The 22,060-nt window shown below is 39.3% G+C and overlaps 1 protein-coding gene across 2 annotated transcripts in view; it reads right to left on the bottom strand.

The window, feature by feature from the left end:
- Abcb1 (ATP binding cassette subfamily B member 1) overlaps positions 1-22,060 on the bottom strand; it is a 151,181-nt gene that overhangs the window by 62,802 nt on the left and 66,319 nt on the right. Inside the window, exons 3-7 of one of the 2 annotated variants that reach the window (XM_029534937.1) lie at positions 16,792-16,980; positions 15,021-15,168; positions 14,514-14,584; positions 10,734-10,782; positions 397-556 (exon numbers count right to left, since the gene is read on the bottom strand). In XM_029534937.1, coding sequence (XP_029390797.1) covers positions 397-556; positions 10,734-10,782; positions 14,514-14,578 — 274 coding nt within the window. In that variant the 5' untranslated portion in view covers positions 14,579-14,584; positions 15,021-15,168; positions 16,792-16,980. The remainder of the gene's footprint in view (positions 1-396; positions 557-10,733; positions 10,783-14,513; positions 14,585-15,020; positions 15,169-16,791; positions 16,981-22,060) is intronic. The other variant, XM_021190179.2, reaches the window with a different exon arrangement.

Genomic DNA, 22,060 nt, shown 5'->3' with positions numbered 1-22,060 from the left:
GCTGTCACCTGAATTTTTAATCTTAGCCATTCTGACTGGAGTGAGATGGAATCTCAGGGTTGTTTTGATTTGCATTTCCCTGATGACTAAGGATGTTACCACAGCCTCTCTTAACTATCCCAGCTTATCATTTAAGGACCTGAGGAGATTCCTGTACTTTTTCCTCAAGTTTTCTGGGACATTTCTGACTTCAGAGATCCCCTCTCTATTTTTATATATCTCTGTTAGTCTAATGCTTGTATTATCTACTACAAGGGTGAGCTAGACTGTACAGCCTCCACTGTGTAGAGCATTAAACACTGAAGGGTATCATTTTTAAGGCCCCACAGATAATTACTCTAGATGAGTGATTTTTTGCACATATCCAGCACAATTCATACCACAAACAATACTTACTTATATTAGTATAATTTTTGGAGACGTTTCCTACACCTGCAAAGCTATCTGTCATGTCGCCAAAGACCAGCATCATAAGTGGGAGCGCCACTCCATGGATAATAGCAGCCAGAGTTCCAACCAGCATGTACAACCTGTCCAGCCAGCCTGCATAACGAAACTACAAAGAGAAGAAAATAAACCATGGGCATCAGATAGTTTCATGGATGTTTCCCTCTACACCCAAAACACAAATATTTTGCCAGACTACTAGCTACTAGTCTAAGCTGCCCTCTTGTCTTTGCCCCTTTGCCCTCCACCCTATTACTACAATAGCTTAATAAAAAAAAAAAAAAAGAATGGGCATTCGACTCATTTATTGAGTTCTGTATTAATTCTTCATATTGGAGTAGCCTGTCTTCTCTTTTTGGATGAGAGATTTATAAAAGTTATTAATGAGATAATAGCAGAGATAGCATAGCTACTGCTCTAGTTTCTAAGACTAGAAATCACTTTTTACTTCATAGAAAAACCCTGAATCCCCAAGGCTCCCTTTAAGACACCATGGAAGAAACATTTTGCTAACTTATCTTTGATTAAAGATCTAGTGTACAATGATATCATTTTAGCTGCAAAATAATTTCAACATATTTGGAAAGGAAAAATAATTACTTAGATGAATATTTCCCCAGAACATTTTCCTTAAGATGTAGAATATTGTCATAATGAAATACTAATACAGATGGACATGTCTCTAACCATAGGCAAGGAACAGGAAGGAAAAGAAGGCTTCTCAGAATCCAAAAAGTGATGTGAAGAGGAAGCATAATAAACAATAATTAAGCCCAGGGTCCATCTAGGGAACAATTCATACTTTTAAATGATTTGGGAAAAGGAAAAGAATATGAGAAAATGAAAATAGAAAGTACCAAGCCAACATTGTGAGTCTACCAACAGCTCCTGTGAAAGCTGGTTGCCATAGGATGTACCATTTAGCTACAGGGAGCATGTTTACAATCATGAGAGAAAAACTAGGTAGAAAGTCTAGCAGGAGATAAAAAGAAACATGAAGTTCAGAGATCAGGCAACAATACAAAAATAGGTATGAGAGTCTATGCACAAGCTCAGAAACAGGTGGTTAGCATGTGTATACATGTAACTACAAGAAAGACCTTTTTAATATAGAGAAGAAATTGAGTAAAAAGTCACCCCTAGGCAGGAAATGTAAACCAAAGTAAAGATCCAGGATCTGGGAATACAAAAACACAGAAGCAGAAACCAAGAGTTTAGAGCCTATATCGACTTCAGAAGGAGACAGAACTAATTCTAAAGTTATGTAATGACAGTATTGAGTGAGGAAAAGCATTGCAATGGCCTGTGGAAAAACAAGGAGTAAGAGAGTTCTGGGCAGTACTAAAGGTATTCCAAATAATAGGAGCCTAAACAAAGACAATGCTAATAAACAATCAGTGAAAGCAGAGCCTTGTGAAAAAAAAAGAATCTAATACTATATTACTTATGGTTTTGGATTATATTTTGTTACTAAAAAGTAATCAAGTGAGATTAAGTGTGGGTTAATGACATAATTTTCAAATCATCATCTTTCAAAGACATCATCTTCTTTACAAATTAAACCCCAAAGGACAGAATAGTGACTGGGCATATTTCATTTTTGATGGAACCCCCCAGGCTAAACGTTGCCAATGCAGTCTTTATTTTTTTCTAACTAACTGTCTTCTTTCTTTAAAAATGGAGAGAGAAAGAAATAGGCAGAAATTATCTTCTTTTAAAATATCTATTAAATACACCAAAACCCAGATTCTTTGGAATAGGAAGAAAAGGCAATTGATAGGCAGAAATTTCACTTGTCACCACCATCAACAATATTTCACACCCCACCCCCCCAGAACTTCTCACTGGCTAAAATCAAAACAAGTGGAGAAGGCAATATATGCAAATACTTCCTGACTGTTTAACTGAACAACAGATACAAGCTGCAGAATAAATACCAAAGAAACGAAATTTCAGAATGCTTAAGGAGCAGAGAGAGGGGAAAATTAGTACAGGCAGTGTGCACACTGCATCCTCCGACAGAGAGTACAGAGAACAGCTGTAAAACGGGGCCAGTGATCATTAGCTCCTCTGTGGAAGTCAGTCATAGAGGAGTGATGCTGCCTCCTGGCTTTGAAGGAAGACAGGTGTTCAGAAGCAAGGTGGAAGACATGCCAGCCAGGAGGAAAGGCAAGCAGAAGCAAGAAAGACGCAAATGGACTTTGAGAAGACTCAAGTTTCACAAGTTAGAGTTTTGATACATGAAAGCACAAAAATAAAGCATGTTCACTAATAGGTAGTGTACATGGAGATGGGAAAACTGGAAGAGCCAAGTGCTTGAAAGGATGGAGAGAACAGACGTCTCTTGAGTGTTTGGACTTTTGTACAGGAAGTGCTACCCAGGATGTTAAAAACTCAACATCTGAGTCACCGCTTTATAGTGGCAGTCATGGGAATGGGTTAGATCATAAAAAGTGGGTAAAGAGGTGTGACCAAATCTGGACACAACGCAGCAAAGATAGAATGTTGACTTTCCTAGACCTTGAGATAAAAGAGGACAAGAAAAAGTAACTAACAGGTTGTGGTGCAAGGCCATTGGGGCTATTTCATTCACAGTGTTCTATGCCCACAGGTAAGCCAGGCAAAGAGGCAGGTGGAAGAAACATAGGAAGCAAACTGGAGTAATAGCCTACAAAATAAAGGAAGTAATTATTTCAGTAACCTGCGAAAGGGTATCATCTGTAGAAAACAAACCAGTAAGTGAAGCAATATAGTCTCATAATGCCCTATAGCTCCTCTTCACTGCTAGGGAATGGTATAGAAAACTGTCATTGTTTTAAACAAGTAATCAGAAAACCATAAATAAATGGGGAATACCATGACATTTGATGTTTTTAGAGTCACAAGTCAAAAAGGATACAGCACTCCCCTATTTAGGTTTTTTGTTTGTTCTACTAAAAGTGTTTCATCTAAATGCAATAAAACATTTAGATGTAACTTCTACATATAAAAGGCTAGTAGGCATGGAACACTAAATGTAGAAGTTACATCTAAATTCCAAGGGAATGACAGAACCAGAGTATCAGGTAGAACATTCTTGTCCATTTCTTTCAGACCATTCTAAAGAGAAATCAACGAATGCTGTTCCCAGTTGTGTTATTTTGAACCAATCAACTGTAAAACACAATTTTTTAGATAATTTGGAAAATTGAATGTAAAAAATATAATATTAAGAAACTGTCTTGCTAAATAGGGTAAATATATTTTATAAGAAATGCTTTACAGAAAACCCTTTGAAATTAACAAAATGACATGGCTATATATAAAATACCTTGAAACTTGTAGATGTAGCTGAAACATGACATGGTAACATGTTAGTAATTATTAGCCACACATGATGTATTACAAGTGTTGTTTTCTGTTCTTTCTTGTTTGAGATTTTACATAGTAAAACTTGGCAAAGAGAAGATGGTTTCCAAAACAAAGGGAAGTATTTCTATTCATCTCAGACTGGAGTCAGCTAAGAATGTGCACAGATATGAATAAATTTCTAGCAACAGAGATAGAAAGAGGAGTTGGCTTTCTCATTTCTTTGTGACCTTCTGAAAGAAAGGATGAGATTTGAGGAAAGTGGTCACATAACACTGAGTAGGATGAAAGTGGACACCAAATGACTCAACTTTGTAATTTATTAGGAAAGAGGCTGGTGTGGGCAAGTAGAGGATATCTCAGGGAACATTACAAAAGATGGGCCAGAAGAGCCAGGGGACTAAGATGTCTATTGTGAGAATGTGCCTCCTAGAAATTACAGGGAATTTTTACTCATGATGTCTCAATAAGACTTGTCTACACAAGATCTGAAGAAGGGCAACATTAATAGACATGCTAACTTGGATGCAGGGGCGGGGGAGGGAATCTCATGGAGCCTCATCCCCAGAAAACAGAATTACAGACAACTGAGAACTGCTGAGAGAGAGAGAATTAGTCTTTTCAAGGGTGAGCCCCTGATTGGCTATCCAATACCAAGTGGTCGGTCCTGAAGTCATACACATACAAACAACACTCCATGGATGCAGCAGGTTGTGTTTATATATTGATGCATATATAAGCAAGTAAAAAGAGGCCAGGAACTTGGAAGAGGGTGGCATATAGAACTAGAAAGAGAATGGGAGAGATGATGTAATTTATTATAACTAAAAAAAAAAAAATTGAGCCTCAGTTTTGGTATTTATAAAATGATTTTAAAAAATCAACACAGCTGTTACAAAGATTACAATGCAACGCAGAAAACTTTTGTCAAGAAGGTAGTATGAAACATGAAATATCTATTACTATTATTGGTTTGCAAACATAACAATAAGAATTTTCAGACTCTCATAGTCAAAGAATAAGAAGACTAAGTTGTAACAACATATCAGGTACAGCATAAGACTGGATAAGCATATAACTTAACTAGTTATAGTTGAAGGCCTTTAACATAAAAGGAAATGGAAACTATTTGGTTAGAGGCTGGTAGAAAGGACAGAGAAAGTAAACCAAGAACACAGAATGAAACAAAATGGTATTGAAAGCTAAAGGTGAATCGTGCCAGGAAAGAAGTGGAAAGTACAGGCAGAAGCATCCTTTAGATAATAGTCATGGCGTGAATAGATATATGACTTTACTAGAGCCACTGAGTTAGAGAATTCATTCACTCATCCAACATTTTAAGTTTGTTTAAAGAGCTCGTGAGATTCATGTTTGGCAATGATGGTGGGTAACATGGGTTACCTGTGCTTAGAATGCTTACGGTACATGCAGTTGGGAATAGGAATGGATATGGTCAATAGCCACCCAGTGTCTGGGAACCTACTAAGGCTCTGGGCACTGTTCTAGACCCCTGAAGAACAGCAGTGAACAAAACATAAAAACACTCCACTCTCGTGAACACACATTCAGGAAAAAGAAAAACATCAGCAGTGGGGAAGCAGCTAAGCAGTTACAGGATATAACTTATAGGGCCAGTGGGTTTAGACAGGCAGGTCAAGGAACATCTTTCTGAGATGAAACCTTAGTAACAGGAAGGATGCAGCTTTTGGTGTGGGGATCTCTAAGTCATACATTCAAGTAGAAAGCATATATGCAAAAATGCTTAAGTAGACACAAGCTTGGTATATATTAAAGAACAAACACTATAATAAGAATGGGAGCAGATTCTGTAATTATGTCATAAATAAGAGAGGTCATACCATAAATGGTATGTATATAAGAAACAGCTTAGTTTTTACTCCAAAGTTTCCCTTAAGTAAAAAGGAAAAGCATTAGAACCCTTAAGTAGAGAAGAAAAGCAGTACAAGGCTTGAAGGAACGGACTGGAATGAACTCGTGTGGTTGTGACAGGTAAGCCTTGGGAAGTACAAAGCTGGAGTGGCTGCTAGAAGAAAATAAAGCCTTGCCAGGAATGAGAGGCAGAGGAATGTCACTCCTAACATGTGCACAGTCTGGTCCTGGGACACTGTCTGTGAATGTGCTTTCTTACATCATCTGACATAGTATAAGAGACTGCAGATGTTAGGAATCTGGAGAAGGTTGCCCTGGGACATTCAGATAGGCCCACTGTAAACATAAAGAGAGGCAGGTAGATGCTCAGAGCCTATGGTGATACCAAGGAGGGGACACAGGAATGTAAGTGCCCCTAGAAGCTCAAAATGGGGAGGAAACAGATTCTTACCAAGAACCTCCAGAATGAATGTAATCTTCTTGACACCATGACAAACTTCTAGTTCTTTACCCAAGAACTGGAAGAGCATAAATTTGTGTTGTCTTAAATCTATCTCATGGCATTTTCTTCTTAAATCTACCTAATGGCATTTTCTACAGCAGCACTATAGAATAAATGCACAGAGTCAAAAAGAGTGATAAGAAAAAGAGCCAACTTTCTTTAGAAGGAGTCAGAAGCTGTAATTGAAACTGATACATCTGAGTTCATGACTTCATGGACAGAGCCATCTTAGGAGAAGAGGCCCAAGGTGTAAGTATAATTGGCAAAGGCAGAGTATGGGTGGGGATGTTATAATTGAGTCAAAGAAAACAGTCTGGGCTGATACGGCTACTAAAATAGAAGGATGACTGGGGCATGGGTAAATGAAGCTGACCAAGGAAGAGTAAGTAAGGAATGGATAGAAAGAGAGGGAGGAGAAAGAGTGCTTTGCATGAGGATCAAACATATTTCAAAAACATCTGTAAAGAAGCATATGAATACCAGCTTTGTCAGTGATTCAGGGGATAAAGGATTGAGACACTCCTCAAGGGGAAAGGTGACACCAGAACCCAAAGAGGTGGGAGAAAACCACACTGTAGCATCACAGAAGCAATGCAGTGGCCAGTGACAAGGGCAGCTTCAAGGTCAGGCGGAGTTTTCAAATATCCACAGAACTTGAGTAAGTGATAGGGATAGAAACCAAATTCCAAAACATTCAAGCTAGTTGGCAACAAAGATTGAAGAGACTTGCCAATGGGTCAAACTCCGCTCAGAAAGACTGGGGATATGGAAGAAAAGGAGTGATAGTAGCTGTGTAGAGAAGGCAGAAGAGGAGGGTACCAAAGTTCAAAGTTCAAGTGAGTGATGTTGTATAAGAACTGAGCCAGGTGTGGTGGCACACGCCTATAATCACATTACTTCTACTAAGCTAGAAAGAGTATGCTCATTTCAAGGCAGCGTGGACTATAAAGTAAGACTTTAAAGAGACAAACACCTCACCAGCACTGGGTGTCTCTACCGTGAAAAACGGGAGGGAAGAGATCCAGGATCGGGTAGGTTTGTAAGATTATCACTCCGATAGAGGTCAAGGAGTGGTTGTTCATATAACAATAAAAGTCCCAGTGTGAGTAAGAAGGTCAAGAGTGGGAAGAAGACACTAAGCCAGGTGTCAAAGTCTTCAGTGACCAGATGGCCGTAAGATAACAGCATTAACAAAGAACTTTTTGGCTTCAGAGAGGTTACATTTTAACCAACCGTATGCTATAACAAACAATTACAGTTTTAAAAAGGAATAGTCTACTCATGTATCTGGGCAAAAGCTGTACCTTCCAGGATAGTAGGCATGTGGCTGTGAATTGTAGAACATTACTTAACTTCTTAGTGTGCATTCTGCCTATCTATGCATAAAGATAAGAGGACTTCAAACATCAGATAATGCATGTAAGGTCCTGACTAAGGACTGGTTCCTGACGCTGAGTGCTAGCATGTGTTTAGAATAATGATGGCTAATATGGTGCATAGTGTAGACAGCTCAGGGTTAAATCTGCCACAAAATGCTAACAGGGTGTGTGAACTTTGAGGAGTTCGTTTTAAAGGAATCACAAACAACTTGGCACTTCTCCTTCTTTTACTTCCACCTGTCCAGTTTCCCCTACTTCATTTCAAGTTTATTCTACATTTGTGTTTCTAACTAAAATGAGGCCTGGCATAAAATGAAAACTGGTATAAAAATGTGCGTGAATTGTTTGCTTTGTAACCATTCCCTCAAGACAGCTAAGGTTCCCTAGTAAACATAAGTAAACTTTGGGAGCAGAAAGAGCCCAGAAATGTTTAGAGAGAACCACTTAGATGGTTGGTATCTAGCATGTGAATCTGGGAAGGATCCATCATTGTAACTGGTAAATATGGCCATTTTGCAGTGTGAATTATGCTAAATGAAAGAATCTACAATTTTGGTACCTGCTATGTATGAAGTTCCTTACTGATCAGCTCAGAGTGAGAATCTTGGCCCTGTCACTGGTGGGCCACCAACAAGCATTATTTTTGAATCTGTTGTCATAACTTGCAACTCCTTGCTGGTGAAATGGGTGTTTCAGACAGGTAACTCTGGGAGTTTGTGTCTGTTCTCTTCTGAACCTCATTCCATGTGACTTTCACCATTACTGACTTTTTTTTTTTTTGTATCCTCTTGCTATAATAAAACTTAGCTGCAACTTTTCAGAGAGCTGTTGCCACAGCCAATGAGGTTTATCTGAGATGTCATTATTGCTAATTGAATACATCACCCAATCTATGGGAACATCCTGAGTTCTCAGTTCCCTCATTAAGTCATTAGTCTCAGAGTTCTTTGAAATCCCCAATATGCATGTTTTACTCTTACCTAGAAAGTATTCAAAAACATTGCAATAATGTTAGAATTTACCCTAAAACCTTCAGAATGTATCTCTGTGTTTATAGGTTTTACATAGAGGTTAGGGTCCAGTTTTCCATATCAACTCTTTGGGACAAGAGAAAGACACCTGTATTGGCTAATTTTGATTGTCAACTTGACATATCTGAGGAGGGAACCAGAATTGGAGAGCTGCCTCCATCAGTTTGGCTTACGAGGCTATCTGTAGGGAAATTTCTTGATTGATAATTGATATAAGACGATTCATCCCACTGTGGGAAACACCATCCCTAAGGAGGTGGGCTTCGGCTGTATAAGAAAAGTAAGTAAGCTTAGAAGGAAGCCCCACATGCATCAGTATAACTAGAGTAGTATTTAAGAATTACAGCACTTAGTCAAAAGACCTAAATACATCCCATTTACCTTCACCTTAGTAGGTATTTGGGGGCTTGCCCTGTTTCCTCTGTGAACCTATAATAACAGCATCTACCTCAAAAGAAAAAAAAAACTTAAGGATTAAATGAGTTTGTGTGGGAAGTAATTATAACAATGTCTGACACATATTGTTATACGTGTGAGGTTATTACTACTTCACATCCAAACTTTATATTTGTTCTTTATGTCTCTCTCTGTCTCTATCCTCTCCTCTATCCTCTCCTCTACCCTCTCCTTTATCCATCTTCTCTTCTATCCCCCCCCTCAATTCCCCCCTCTCAATTCCCCTATGCCCCTGTGTGGCTCGAATTGAGTATTGATATCAGTAACTTTATATAGTAGTTAGGGTACATTTACTGAAACATAAAAAAATCAACCTCAAGTCTTTAAGAAATTATAAACTAGAAACAATAAGTAAAACACAGAGATAAAGATGCAATTTTCTGGTATTCTTAGCATGCACAAAAGCCCTGAGTGGACCCCTGGCATCAAACTAAACCAAACAGAATAACAACAGTAACCTAAACAATAAGACAGAACTATGTTGGTATTAAGGTAACTGCATAAATTAAATTTCAGGAATAAATCCAACTCTAACGTAAAAGTTTTTTCTCATGCAAGAGTATAAGAATGAAATCTTTAAAATGAAGAATAAAATCTAAAATAAAAGGAATTATGTCTGTGATGACCTGTGTAGTATTCTGGCATTGCCAGCACTCTGGACATAGAGACAGGAGGATCTCAAGGAATCCAAGGTCCTTGTCAGGCACACAGGGAGTTAGAGGCCAAGACACATGAACTCCTTTCACAAAATAAAACCACCAGCAACAGTAATGACAAGGGCAAGAAGAGAACGGAGGCATGTAACCAAGGAGCCACAGCAAGAGCACGCATCAGAAGAAGATGCAGATGATAACCAGAGTTCTCGGAGCAAGCCATGGAACTGTTATCCTACCTAACTCTATTTTTTATAATGAGTGTACAAAGATGCATTTTGCATGGCACTCCTCCTGTCCTCCACACTTCATCACATGACCAGTGTGGGAAGAGTAGATTATAAAAAGCAGGACTCAATTGTTTTGAGTGTCCTCCCAGGTTCCAGTGCCTGGGACAGTTCATGTAAATTTGCATGGACCCTTAGAAAAAAAAGGAAGTGTTCAAGAAAACAAAGATCATTAGAAAAAATAGCCACACCTATAAAATTCCTGTTACAGCCCAAGTGAGTTTAAAGAAAAGCTTCCAAACAACCAGCATGCCACCGGAAAACTAAATGGTTATGTAATCCTTTCAAGTTCTACATTGTCAGTTATTCAGCACAGAAGAATAATGGCATATGCTAAATCATAGTAATAAATAATCCATTGCTACCTTTTATTATTGTAACTACTTAGGACTTTGACCCTATCAGGATGTTAAGGGTCATAAAAACTGTCATGCAATACACCCATCTCTCAACGCTCATGGCAAAGATCGTGACAAAGGAAGATGCCTATGGAGGCCATAGATCAGAGAGGTACCTCATAAGGAGGATACAGAAATCTAGGCAGGAAGGGGCACCTGCTAAGTCATAATTCACATGTCAAATTTATAAACCACCTTCCTTTGAAAACAGGACTCTAATCATTTACCTTTATCTCCCCATCAATAAATATTTATCTCCAATAAAATATTGTTCCAGGCGAATTACTTCTTTTCTAGGGGCAGAAGGAGTGACATTGGCGGGCAGTATAGTAAAAAACTCACCATTGTAAGCACACTGACTGCTGGTTTTTTTTCTTTCTTCTCCTTTTTACTGAAAATAGAGCAGAATAAGTAGATGAAACTTTAAAAACCTCATACAAAACCTTACAATTACTAAATCAACTTACAGAGATTTTGTTAAATGACAAGACAAAATCCAAAACTGACTATTGTTTGAGTCAATAAAAGCATAATGCTATGACATTTATGCAGTTTAAATGTAAATATATCTTAGAAATCTACTTATGTGGTTATTGATGAGAGCCAGGATTTCAGGATTTTTTTATTTTTTATTTTTATTTTTTTGGTATTGGATGACTTCTTTTTTTTCTTTTTATTAGATACTTTATTTACATTTCAAATGTTATCTCCTTTCCTAGTTTCCCTTCTGAAAATACCCAATCCCCTCCCCTCTCCCTCTGCTCCCCAACCCACCTACTCCCATTCCTGGCCCTGGCATTCCCCTATACTGGGGCATAAAACCTTCACAGGACCAATGGCCTCTCCTCCCATTGATGACTGACTAGGCCATCCTCTGCTACATATGCAACTAGAGACACAATTCCCACCATGTGATTAGTGGTTTAATTCCAGGGAGCTCTGTGGATACTGGCTAGTTCACATTGTTGTTCCTTCTATGGGGTTGCAGACCCCTTCAGCTCCTTGGGTACTTTCTCTAGCTCCTTCACTGGGGACCCTGTGAGAGCCAGGATTTTTATATATTCCTCATACCTTAGACATTTCTTAATTTTCCTCATATACACACACTTTTTACAAGACAAGCACACACTAAAAGTGGTATTTTGTATTTTATTATAATTATGAAATAATGTATGCATTTAGGATTGGTCACCTTGACTATCATCTGAGTAACTGTAGCAATAGATGTCCTATCTGTAGACAGAATATTATTCCTAATCATTCCCTTTCCTAATAGTTCAGTGATGATCAGATGCTGCACACAACTGCCTGGGAGACAGAGTAATTGAATCACCATGAGGAAATCTAATTGAGAAAGGATATCTGAAGCTCTAAGTGAACCATTACAGAAAAAAATACAACATAGAAAAGATGCTCTGTAAGCAATCAGAAAGCTGTCCTTAGACATAAAGGGTCAGTTCTCATTTTGAACCCAGATTCAAATATCACACTAACCCATTTTCACTCCATGTAACAGCCACCTAGGATGTAAAAGCAAACCAGCCATAACAAGTCTCATTTCCTTGTGTACAAACACTGTCAGAAAAGAAAAACCGTACTTTTCAAGTATTTCTAAGTTCCAAAAAGTAAATTTTCCTTTGTTCTTCTTTTTTACTAACATTAAAAGAAAACAGCATTCAGTAGCTTTCACAATCTATCTCCACTTTATTCTTTTTAGATACTCACTGAATTTGGACCTTACTCAAAGGGGTAGACTTGTGGATCATCAACCCTTGGTACCCCAGGCACAAATTGCATGCCTGGCTTGTGTGTGTGTGTGTGTGTGTGTGTGTGTGTGTGTGTGTGACTCAAATCCTTATGCTTTTTACAGACAGAAGGATCATCTCCATGCTAATAAAAAAACGTCTAAAGAAAAAGCTTCTTCCTACTTGCATTTGGCTTGATGTTAGATGAACACTGAACATACCACACAGAAGCATCCTCACATTTGGTTCCACCCTATCCCAGTAAAGAACCAGTCAATATCCCAGAAGCCAGGATGAGAAGAGAGAAATAACTATACATGACAGAATTTTAGTTCTAAGCTTTTTTCCATTCTCTAAAACTGATGCTACTTGGAGATGTTATAATAATATCCCAGGCACTAAGTAAACTTTCCTCACACAATTTGTAAACAATTCCAAGGAAGGCAAACTTCATCTTTCTTTCAGGGGTGAGAAAACTGCAGAAGAATGGAGTCCCATAGCTAGGGCAAAAGCCAAGAGAAACTCCCGAGTTACAGGAATAACCTCCAAGCTGCTAGGTACATGCTCAGACGTTCATATTGTAAAAGCCAAGACATCGCATGGCTTGAAAAATGTATTCCCAACTCTCATCCCTGCTAGATTATTCTCTACCCCTATTGTTGAAAACAAATTTTTACAGATCAGTTTACTAAACATCACTCTAGGGCACTTATATAGAATTCAGGACCTTGGTTTTGAACTGCAGTACCATAAAACAAACAAGCTCAACAAATCATTTTTACGAAGAACGTATGCAGATGCATATAGTCCAGGGATCATTTGTTATTCCAGCATTGTCTGTCAACCAAACTAAATGCTTCGCTATGATCCTTATGTTATAAAACAGGGGTATTGACAACAGCCTAAAATCAGTGGTGATGAGCAGTTTTTAATGGAAAAAAATCTGTTTGAATTAAAATCTGTAGGGAATGATGACATTGGTACAGAAATGAAGATCTGTATAGGTGTGGACACTACCATTTCCTTCCACATAGCCTCACAGTCTCTCAAGTGTCTAAGTGTTCGTGCTGCACCCAGTTATTTAAACTAGGCTACCTTCCCTCCACTATGTCTTCCTTCATTATATAAAGTTTTTGTTATTGAAATATGAAATAACAAGAAAATGTGAAGGTTAGTATATAATTAACCTAGATACATAAATTACGACATCTAACAATATTTATCCATGCAAATGGTACATGTTATTAATTGTTAAGATTCTGCCAAACGTTTAAGCTGGAAATATTATAGTATTCATATATTCTACTCTCATTATCATATCTAAGAAACAAAACCTCAGTGTTGCGATTGTTTAAAAATCCATCCCACAGAGTTCCCAAGTGTGCTTTCTAAAATTTTTTTTTCTTTACTGAACTCTGAGTTAGAGCTCACATAACACGTTTGCTGGTTATGTTGCCTTACACTGGCAAAGGGATCCCAGGGTTGTATCTACTTGGGACTGGGCACAGAAGGCAGTGTGTGGTGAGCAATGGTATTTAGAACCCAGATCTGTTGCTTAGAGTACTCATTTCTACTCTCCCTTCAGGTGGACTGAAATGAATTCTAATGTCATAAGTCAGCACACTTTGACATGTCTGGTGGGTTCATCAAGTAGGCAAGTTACTTCAGCGTTCTGTCTCAGACGCTATCTGATGACATTCTTAACTTGTGGGTTAAAAGGAGCTTGTGATCTATTTGCTTAATACAGCCTCAAAGCCTTAAAAGAGTCACAGGAATGTTAGGTCAGACATAGAGGTAGGTTAATAATAAGGGCATCATGGGGGCTGAAGATTGCCTATGATACTTTTTTAAGAAGGTTCCTTTCAACAGTCTTACCCCTCCCCTCCATTAAAGTTCTGATCAGTTACTTAGCCTTTGTAGAGATCTGAATATAAGATTCTTTCTGTGGTAATACAACCTTTTTTATATAGAAATAGTCATTGAGAGCTAAACAAAATGTTATTTGGGCCTCTTTTCCTTCTGCCACAAACGTGATATCTATGGTTGCTTTATTAGAAGCAAGATAATGAGCCACAGTGAGCGCCCAAGCAGCATACGGCTCAGGTGCGTGAGTGATCAACAGTGCTCATAAAGCCGAAGTCATAAAATAAAAGGATGTGAGCAATGGCGGCTCTAGAGGCTGAATTCACAGAAGCATCGATCTGTCACACACATCTGAAGGACTGCTCCAAGCAGAGGAGTTCCTTCCAAGGGCTGGTTTACATTTCTGAAGTCTGAAATAACACCCACTAATCATTTAGTACAGTGCTGGAGGCTACAAACTAATTGCCCGAATGTACAAGACATGTAAAATACGAAAGTGAAACAATTCGGCTACCTCTTTTTGCCCATCTTTGAGAAGTTCTTGTCTGTTCTTCCCTTGAGGTCCTCTTCAAGTTCCATCACGACCTGGGGAGAAACCACAGTTCATTAGCCAAACACAGGGACCAGAGTCTAGGCAGAGCTCACTGTGTTGCAGAGCCCAATGGTGAGGAGGAGCCCCGCCCTGATGCTCCCGGGGCGGGCCTGGAGGTAACTCACCACGGGGAATCCCGGGGAGCTGTGTCACCCGCGTGAACCGGGTGTTTGGCTCTGGATCCGACCACCCCGCCCTGCTGTGTCCCCTCCGCCCTGGCGCGCTCCTCCACCAGCCCGAGGCTGCTAGCTGGGCAGCGGGATCCACAGCGCGGGTCTGGCGCTGAAAACACCGGCCCGGGGGCTGCTACAGTGCTCCTGGAGCGACTTGGAGCTGTCGCGACTTGGTTCCCACAGACTCACGAGGACTCTGCCACCCAGACCAGGCTCAGGTATCCGGAGCACCCGACCCTTCCTACGAAATGCCTACCTCACGTGTCTCTACCTCCCGGTTTCTTCTGCAAAGTCCTCCAAGGTGTAGGCTTTGGAAGAAGCAGCGGCTTTGGAAGAAGCAGCGGCTCTGAGCTGAGCAGAGCCTTGGAAGATGGGATCAGCAGCTTCTGGAAACCGCTTTTCGACTGTGTACAGGAGAGTAAACTTAGCGTGCTTAACCTACGCCCAGGCACAGTCCCGCCCAGCAGTGAGTTTGACCTGGAGGTTAACCAGCTCCCGGCCCAGCTTGACTCAAGTATTATTGCTGGAGAAATTGCGAAACAGGTTGGATTTGTAGATGAAATGTGCAGTCTGGTTTCCCCTCGCAAAGGTCAATTAGACAAACTCACATCCCCGAGTCATCAGAGACACACTTGCAAGAGTCTCATCTCTACTCGGCCACGCACATGTCTATATATAAAGTTGTGCATTTGTAGATCTGCACTTGGCCCTTTGCATATGGCAAAGTTAAAAGACGTATTCTATGCATAACATCTAATAGACAATTAAACAATGGGTACAGACCCTGCCTGTCAGAAAATTTCCCTTCTTTGAAGCACTCTTGAAAAGGGTAAGAGAACCCCCGTGCAGGAGCTTTTCTTCACTATAGTTCACAGTTCCGCAGGTTATCTCTTTTATTAAACAAAACAAAACAAAACAAAACAGAAAGAGGACAATTCCCAGTATATAAATGGGGCATTTCAGTGTAAAATGGTATTTTTAAAAATATAGTATTTTGAACTTTTAGGTATCAAACCAATGCCCATGTTCTCCCAGGGCATTTGAAATTCTTACAGTTCAACTGGGATTATTAAACATAACTTTTAACACGTGACTTTAGTCGCTATTTCTGTGCTTACATTTTATATTCTTCCTGAGACTTTCTTCAAACCGACCAGAAGTAACTGCAGTCTTTCCAGTTCAGATTCACAGATCAGTTTTAACCCTTTTGTACAGCGTAGCTGGTTTGTAACCTCTAATTTGCAGAACCTGACTTATACCTATGCCTCTAGACTTGCTGTATTGAGGGAAAAAATATCCTTTCATTCCTTCTGCAGAGTGTGAAAGTGTATCTTCTCCCTTTGATAGATTTCAAAGCCATATATATATTTTTTTACCTTTTACCCAAAAATGTCATTGTTTTGACTCTTTTAGGATACATGTAATTGATTTAAAACAACAACAACAAAAAACAAAAGCAAACAAACAAAAAAACCTAATACTGTTACAGACTTTCTAATGGATCACTAGTTTTTTGGAGAGGGGAGGGTGTTCCCTTTTCTAATTGGATGTGCTCATGTCCAGCACCTGTGGTCTTCTGGGGGCACACACATGTCTCCATGTTCATCCTAAGCATTCTAGCCTCATTTATGCTTCTGCTACTTCTGCACTCTCTCCTACATTTGGTTCTGTACACACTTGAAGGAACAACACTAAATAGCATTTCTTAAGCACTGGTCATATATGAGAAACCTCACCAAGCACTTCAAAGGGACACATTTAATTCAATTATCACAGGAACTGATGAAGTTGTTACTATTTTTTGTTTTTCTTAGTTCTCAGCAGAGGAAGCAGGTCTACACTGTTTGTCAAATGCCACACAGCCGGTAAGCATTAGACCCAGGATTTGAAAGTATCTTCATAACTATGCCCCTTTTGTTCTTTCCTTCCTTCCTTTTTGGGGAGTGAGGGATGGGTTGATGAGTAGTGTCTCTGTACCGTCTCCCCCATACACCCATGTTCAATTCATTTCAACTAATTCACTGTACCTCTCAGGTGCTGTTGAAGTGGCTGTTTGCACTCTGCTCTTCTACACATAAATCTCTCCGTTTTGAAGACTTAGAGCCAATGCAGTAGGATTTAAAGGCTGGGCTTTAGGAAAGTGGTTGGGTCATGGGGCTCTGTCCTAATGAATGGATGGGCCCACTGAAGGGTTCCCACTGTGGTGGACTATTTCACTGAAATTTAGAAGGTCAGAGTTAGATCAAGGGAGGTCGTTGGAGTCTGTCCTGAGAAATTATGTCTTGTCCTGGTCTCCTTCCACTGGCCCTCCATTCCTAACCGCCATGGCTCAAACAAGTGTGCTCTGCTGAATAACCCCAGCCATGATTCTCTACTTCCCCCACCTGTGAACTAACATCTCTGAAATCACAAATCAAGGTAAACCTTTTCTTCTTTGATTTTGTTTCTCTGAGATATTTTGTCACAGCAATGTAAAACTAGCATGCTTTCTCCTAAAATTTCTAATTACTTCAGTTCTTCTTCTTACAACCTTCTTGTGAACTGTGTCTCTTTCCTTGATTCCTGTAAGAATTTTCTCTATTTCTAATGCTTCTGTTTATCTACTTAAACCCAAGTGCAATATAGCCTGAAAGAGGAACATCTTGATGAACTTATTTGACTTGAGGCTGAGAAAGACTATAACAGGATCGCTGCAAAACAAATGATTCACTTGTGCTGACAATAAAAAAGTTACAATATTACAGCATCCAACTCATGCATAGTTTAATTTTATGTGTGAAGGACACATGGCAAGGACATTGAATGACTATACAAAACTCAGGCTAGATTACAGCACCAGATTGCTTTTTAAAATCCTACATTAGAAAACTCCCAGCTCTTGGGTCTGCAAGACTTCTTAGTGGAGAAAAGTACTTTCCATCAAGGCTGACAATGTAAGTTATTTCTCAGAACACACATGACAGAGGAGATTCTCCCATGTTGTCCTCTGATCTTTGTATGGATTCACAGAAACAAACAAATAAATAAATGTAATCTTTTTACTTAAAAAAAGCTAAATTTTTAAATTTGATAATTTCCAAAGAGGCTGTTCTGCTATCGTTAGCCTATAATTCAACAATTGCAGCTCAGGTAAAATGGTGATAACGATTAAAGAACCCTTCATCTATTCCAAATTAGCTTTACTTTTAATTTGATACTTACTAGTATTTTATATGAGAATGGGTTTTTTGTTATCTGTGCCTCATGTAAAGAGTATATATCTTCTTATTTAAAATACCAGGTGCTAAGGGTGTGGTACTATCGAAAGGTTACTGAAGTTGAACTAGTAGGTCCCCTGCCCGCACCATCCTTAGGGTGCTTCTTCCACCACCAAGCATCTTCTCCAAGATCCTCTACAACTTTCAAACTCCATTAGAATCAGCAGCCCCCCCCCCCATACCCACCCAGGGAGGTACTGACTTTTAAACCTTCTTTTAAGTGACTGACAGAACAAAGAGAATAAAGGAGTAAGGTTTTTTACTTTTTTTTTCTTTGCAGTGGGGTTGGGGAAGGATGACAACGAAGTGGGCTAAGGAAGGCCTAATCCGGTTTCATTAATTATTGCTGGATACCTCTGGATAAGTTACTCACCCTCTCAAAGCATCGACTTCAACATCATTAAAACAGAGACAACAGGAGGATCTAAGTCTCCAAGGAACAAATAGGGCAAGTTTTAGAAAAGGGACAGTAGAAAGCATGTAATTACATACATTTCCTAATAAAGGTGAGCGATGAACTTCAAGACAAGAGTAAACATAAAGACTCAGCATAAAGTTGTAATGCCTGAAAGGGACCCTGAAGGACACCGAAAGTAGCTATGATGGCCTGAATTCAAGGGTCTCTGGTCTTTCATTGGTTCCATTGATCCTAGTACCTTAATTTCTAGAGTAGTTTGGGCAACTGGCAAGAAATTGGGTAAGTTATGCTTATCGAACACTAGAAAAATTATTTTTCTTTAAACTCAAATTCCCCCTTTTTAAAATAACTCGTTGAGTGAAAGGGCAGTTGTTTAGTACCTGAATGGTTAAAATCTCAGGTAGGTTATTTGTGTGCTGCCATTATTAATGTTCTAGTGAGTAATTTAATTAAGAGTTTCTATTCAAAATGAGAAATGAGCTTGGTTGTGTAAACTTGTAATATTTAGGAGGTAAACTCAAGATCAAGAGTTCAAAGCCAACTGGGCAGTGGTGGTGCACGCCTTTAATCCCAGCACTCAGGAGCCAGAGGCATACAAATCTTTGAGTCTGAGGCCATCCTGATCTGCAGAGTGAGTTCCAGGACAACCAGGGCTACACAGAGAATCTCCGTTTCTGTCTCTTTCTCTGTCTCTGTCTGTCTGTCTGTCTGTCTGTCTTTCACACATACACAAACACCAAACAAACAAACAAACAAACAAACAAAAAACAGCTCAAAGCCACCCTGAACACATAGAAGGACCATGTCACAAAAATCTTGACAAATAATATTGTTTTCTTATACCATTAGTAAACTTGTCCTCAGGAGACTCCTAAAGCAACTCTCCTTAGATAGTCAACTAATATTCAGTTGTAGCAATGCTAGTATGTGTCTCTTTCTTTCTTATCTTATTTTATAGGCAAACCTTTTACCCTCAGACATCAGCACTAAGAAATTCCTGATGTAAATATAACATTATCTTTAAAAGTTATTGTTTTACTCTTGGCAGGGTTCATAAAAAGCATCATTTCCTGTTTAGCTTTTTTTCAATTGCTTTATGATTCATAGACTTTGAACTTGCCTAATCTCAAATGAACTTTCTCTTGAGAACAAGGTTAAATCAGTTCAGTGAGCCAGTGTTCATCCATTTATTTTTTTCCCCAGTTTTTGTATTATTTGGATGATATATCTATTTAAAACATACTTCTATAAGTAAAAATTGTTTGAAGATATGGATTCATTGCTGGTTATAGCTCATTTTACAATAGGAACTTGTATGCTTTTTTTTTTTTTTTTTTTACATTTGTATGAGGACTTCACTCAACAGTGTTAACAAGTGAGTACCTCCTAGATTTTACATGCTGGCCTAGATAATATAACACATATATCACAGAATATAACAAGAAGCAAACAAAAACTTCTGCTGTGATACATTTATTAGTGCATCCAGGCAGCGAGACTGAAGTTTAATAAGTGATTCAGTGTGTTCAAAGGTGGAAAGTATTCTGGGGACAAATAGAGAGGGAAGAAGGCTGGCAGCAGTAGGTAGGAAAAGATGCCAAATTTTAAAAGTGTGGCCAGGGGAGATCTCACTGAGGAAGTAGCATTCAACCAAGATAGGAAAGAGCTGGAGGCAGTTTTGAGTGGTGCAGTGGTGCAGGTAAGATTCTGGAAATCTTCAAAAAATAACTCTTAACCTTGTTTAGCATAGGTTCTACTATAGGATGTTTCTCTCATACAAGAGTTTCTAGATGTGTGGGCTTGGAAAAGAACTTAGAGGTCATCTTATGCAGTTCTGCATTATGCCGAGTCTCTGAAATACTGAAGAACCAATGCTGCCCATCCAGATAGAAAGATGGCTGTGTTAACAGCCTGGGGGGGGGGTGTCTTAGAGCTTGCTGTTCTAATGGGCAGATATGAACTTGGCAAATGTGGGATATGTGTTGGAGGGACAGGGTAGTTCTATTCTGCAGATGTTTCCTTTTCACACCCCACTTCTCTCACCTTTACCTTACTTTTGCCATTGACCAGACAGGCCAGCCCGTCTTCCTTGCCACTCCTCCGGATCCCGTCGAAAGGATGTCAGTACAGGAAGGTAGACTCTAAAGCAATCTATTTGCCTTTCTACTGTCTGTCTCCCATGCACCTAGGATTCAACCTCCAGAAAATCAAGTGATAAATTATATCTAAAGTAAATAAAATAATATTAACATAAAAATGTAGGATGATGCTAACCACTACTCTAAAATAAATTGTTAAACCTTTCATTTATCCTGTGACTTTCCTGAGGTCATGGATAAATTGTGATGTTGATCTTTCCAAGAGAGAAACTCTGTAATTCTGCCAAATATTTAGATGTGAAGTCTCTATTGTTTAGCATATTGTGTAACAACTTTGTTGTGATTGTAGTCCTACTCACCGCACATCACGCTACAGTGTTTATGTAGGAAGAAGTTGAATTTTACAATATCAATTCTACTATCACACTAAACTTGGTTGCTTTTATTTTACTTGACTAGAATATAGTACAGTCAAATAGTCCCCATCAACTCTGGCATGTTGTCCTTGTTGCCACATAAAATTATCTTTTATTCTCATGTTGTAATTGTCATCTTGGAGGCTTACAGCCTCTGTCTGTAACCTAGGCCTTGTCCTAGAAGCTTCTAGGCGCTATCGATCTAATCTAGGCCTAGACTGTTTTCAGCTTTTGAGACTGAGAGTGGAATAAGCTCACCCCTTCTTACTCTTTCTAAACTCTGGCTAGCTGATTCAACTCAGCTGTTCTGGCTCAACTCCTATCCAGGCTGACTGATTCAATCTGGCTTCTCTGGGTTTCTCCTGAATTGGTGTGCTTGACTCATACTAACTATGGGAATCTGTTCTAATATTCTGGCTCCTTTTCATTCTCTGGCTCATTTTGTCTTCACCTGTGTCTAGCTTGTTGTCTCTTCAATCTGTCTCTCTATAACTGTCCTGGTAAATTTGCCTCCTCCTCTCTCTGGACTGCCCCTCAAGTAGTTTCCCTTTCCTCTCACTTCTTCTAAGACCTGGGCATATCGTATTCTGTCAAATCTTTTTCTGATGTGTCACCTTGTCTACCACTTGATTAGACATCACTTTCAAACTTGGGTGCTTCCTTCTAAAAAACCAACTTTACTAAGGTGTGTACTAAGGGTGTGTCTGTATTCCAGCAGTGGGTATTAAAGATGTGTGATAAGGGATGAGCCACACCACAACTAGAAACAGGGTTTTTCAGTAAATAACACAATCTCAGGGTTTCCAAGGTGATCAAATATCCTCCAATATTGCCATCTGATAATATGGCAAGGACAATTCTTATTCTAGAGTCAACACTTCTTCCTCTTCCATCAACCCCATTGTTGTATAAAGCAACATAGACATAGAAGTTATGATATATGGGGCTGGAAAGATGCCTCAGTCAGGAGTGCTTGCTGTGCAAGCATGAGGACCTGAGTTTGGTCCCCAAAACTCATATAAGAGAGTCAAGTGTAACCGGGCATGGTGGCGTGCACACCTTTAATCCCAGCACTCGGGAGGCAGAGGCAGGCGGATTTCTGAGTT

This window comes from Mus pahari, chromosome 2, assembly GCF_900095145.1.
Source record: "Mus pahari chromosome 2, PAHARI_EIJ_v1.1, whole genome shotgun sequence".
Lineage (NCBI taxonomy): Eukaryota > Metazoa > Chordata > Mammalia > Rodentia > Muridae > Mus > Mus pahari.
This window is presented reverse-complemented; position numbering and strand designations above follow the sequence as displayed.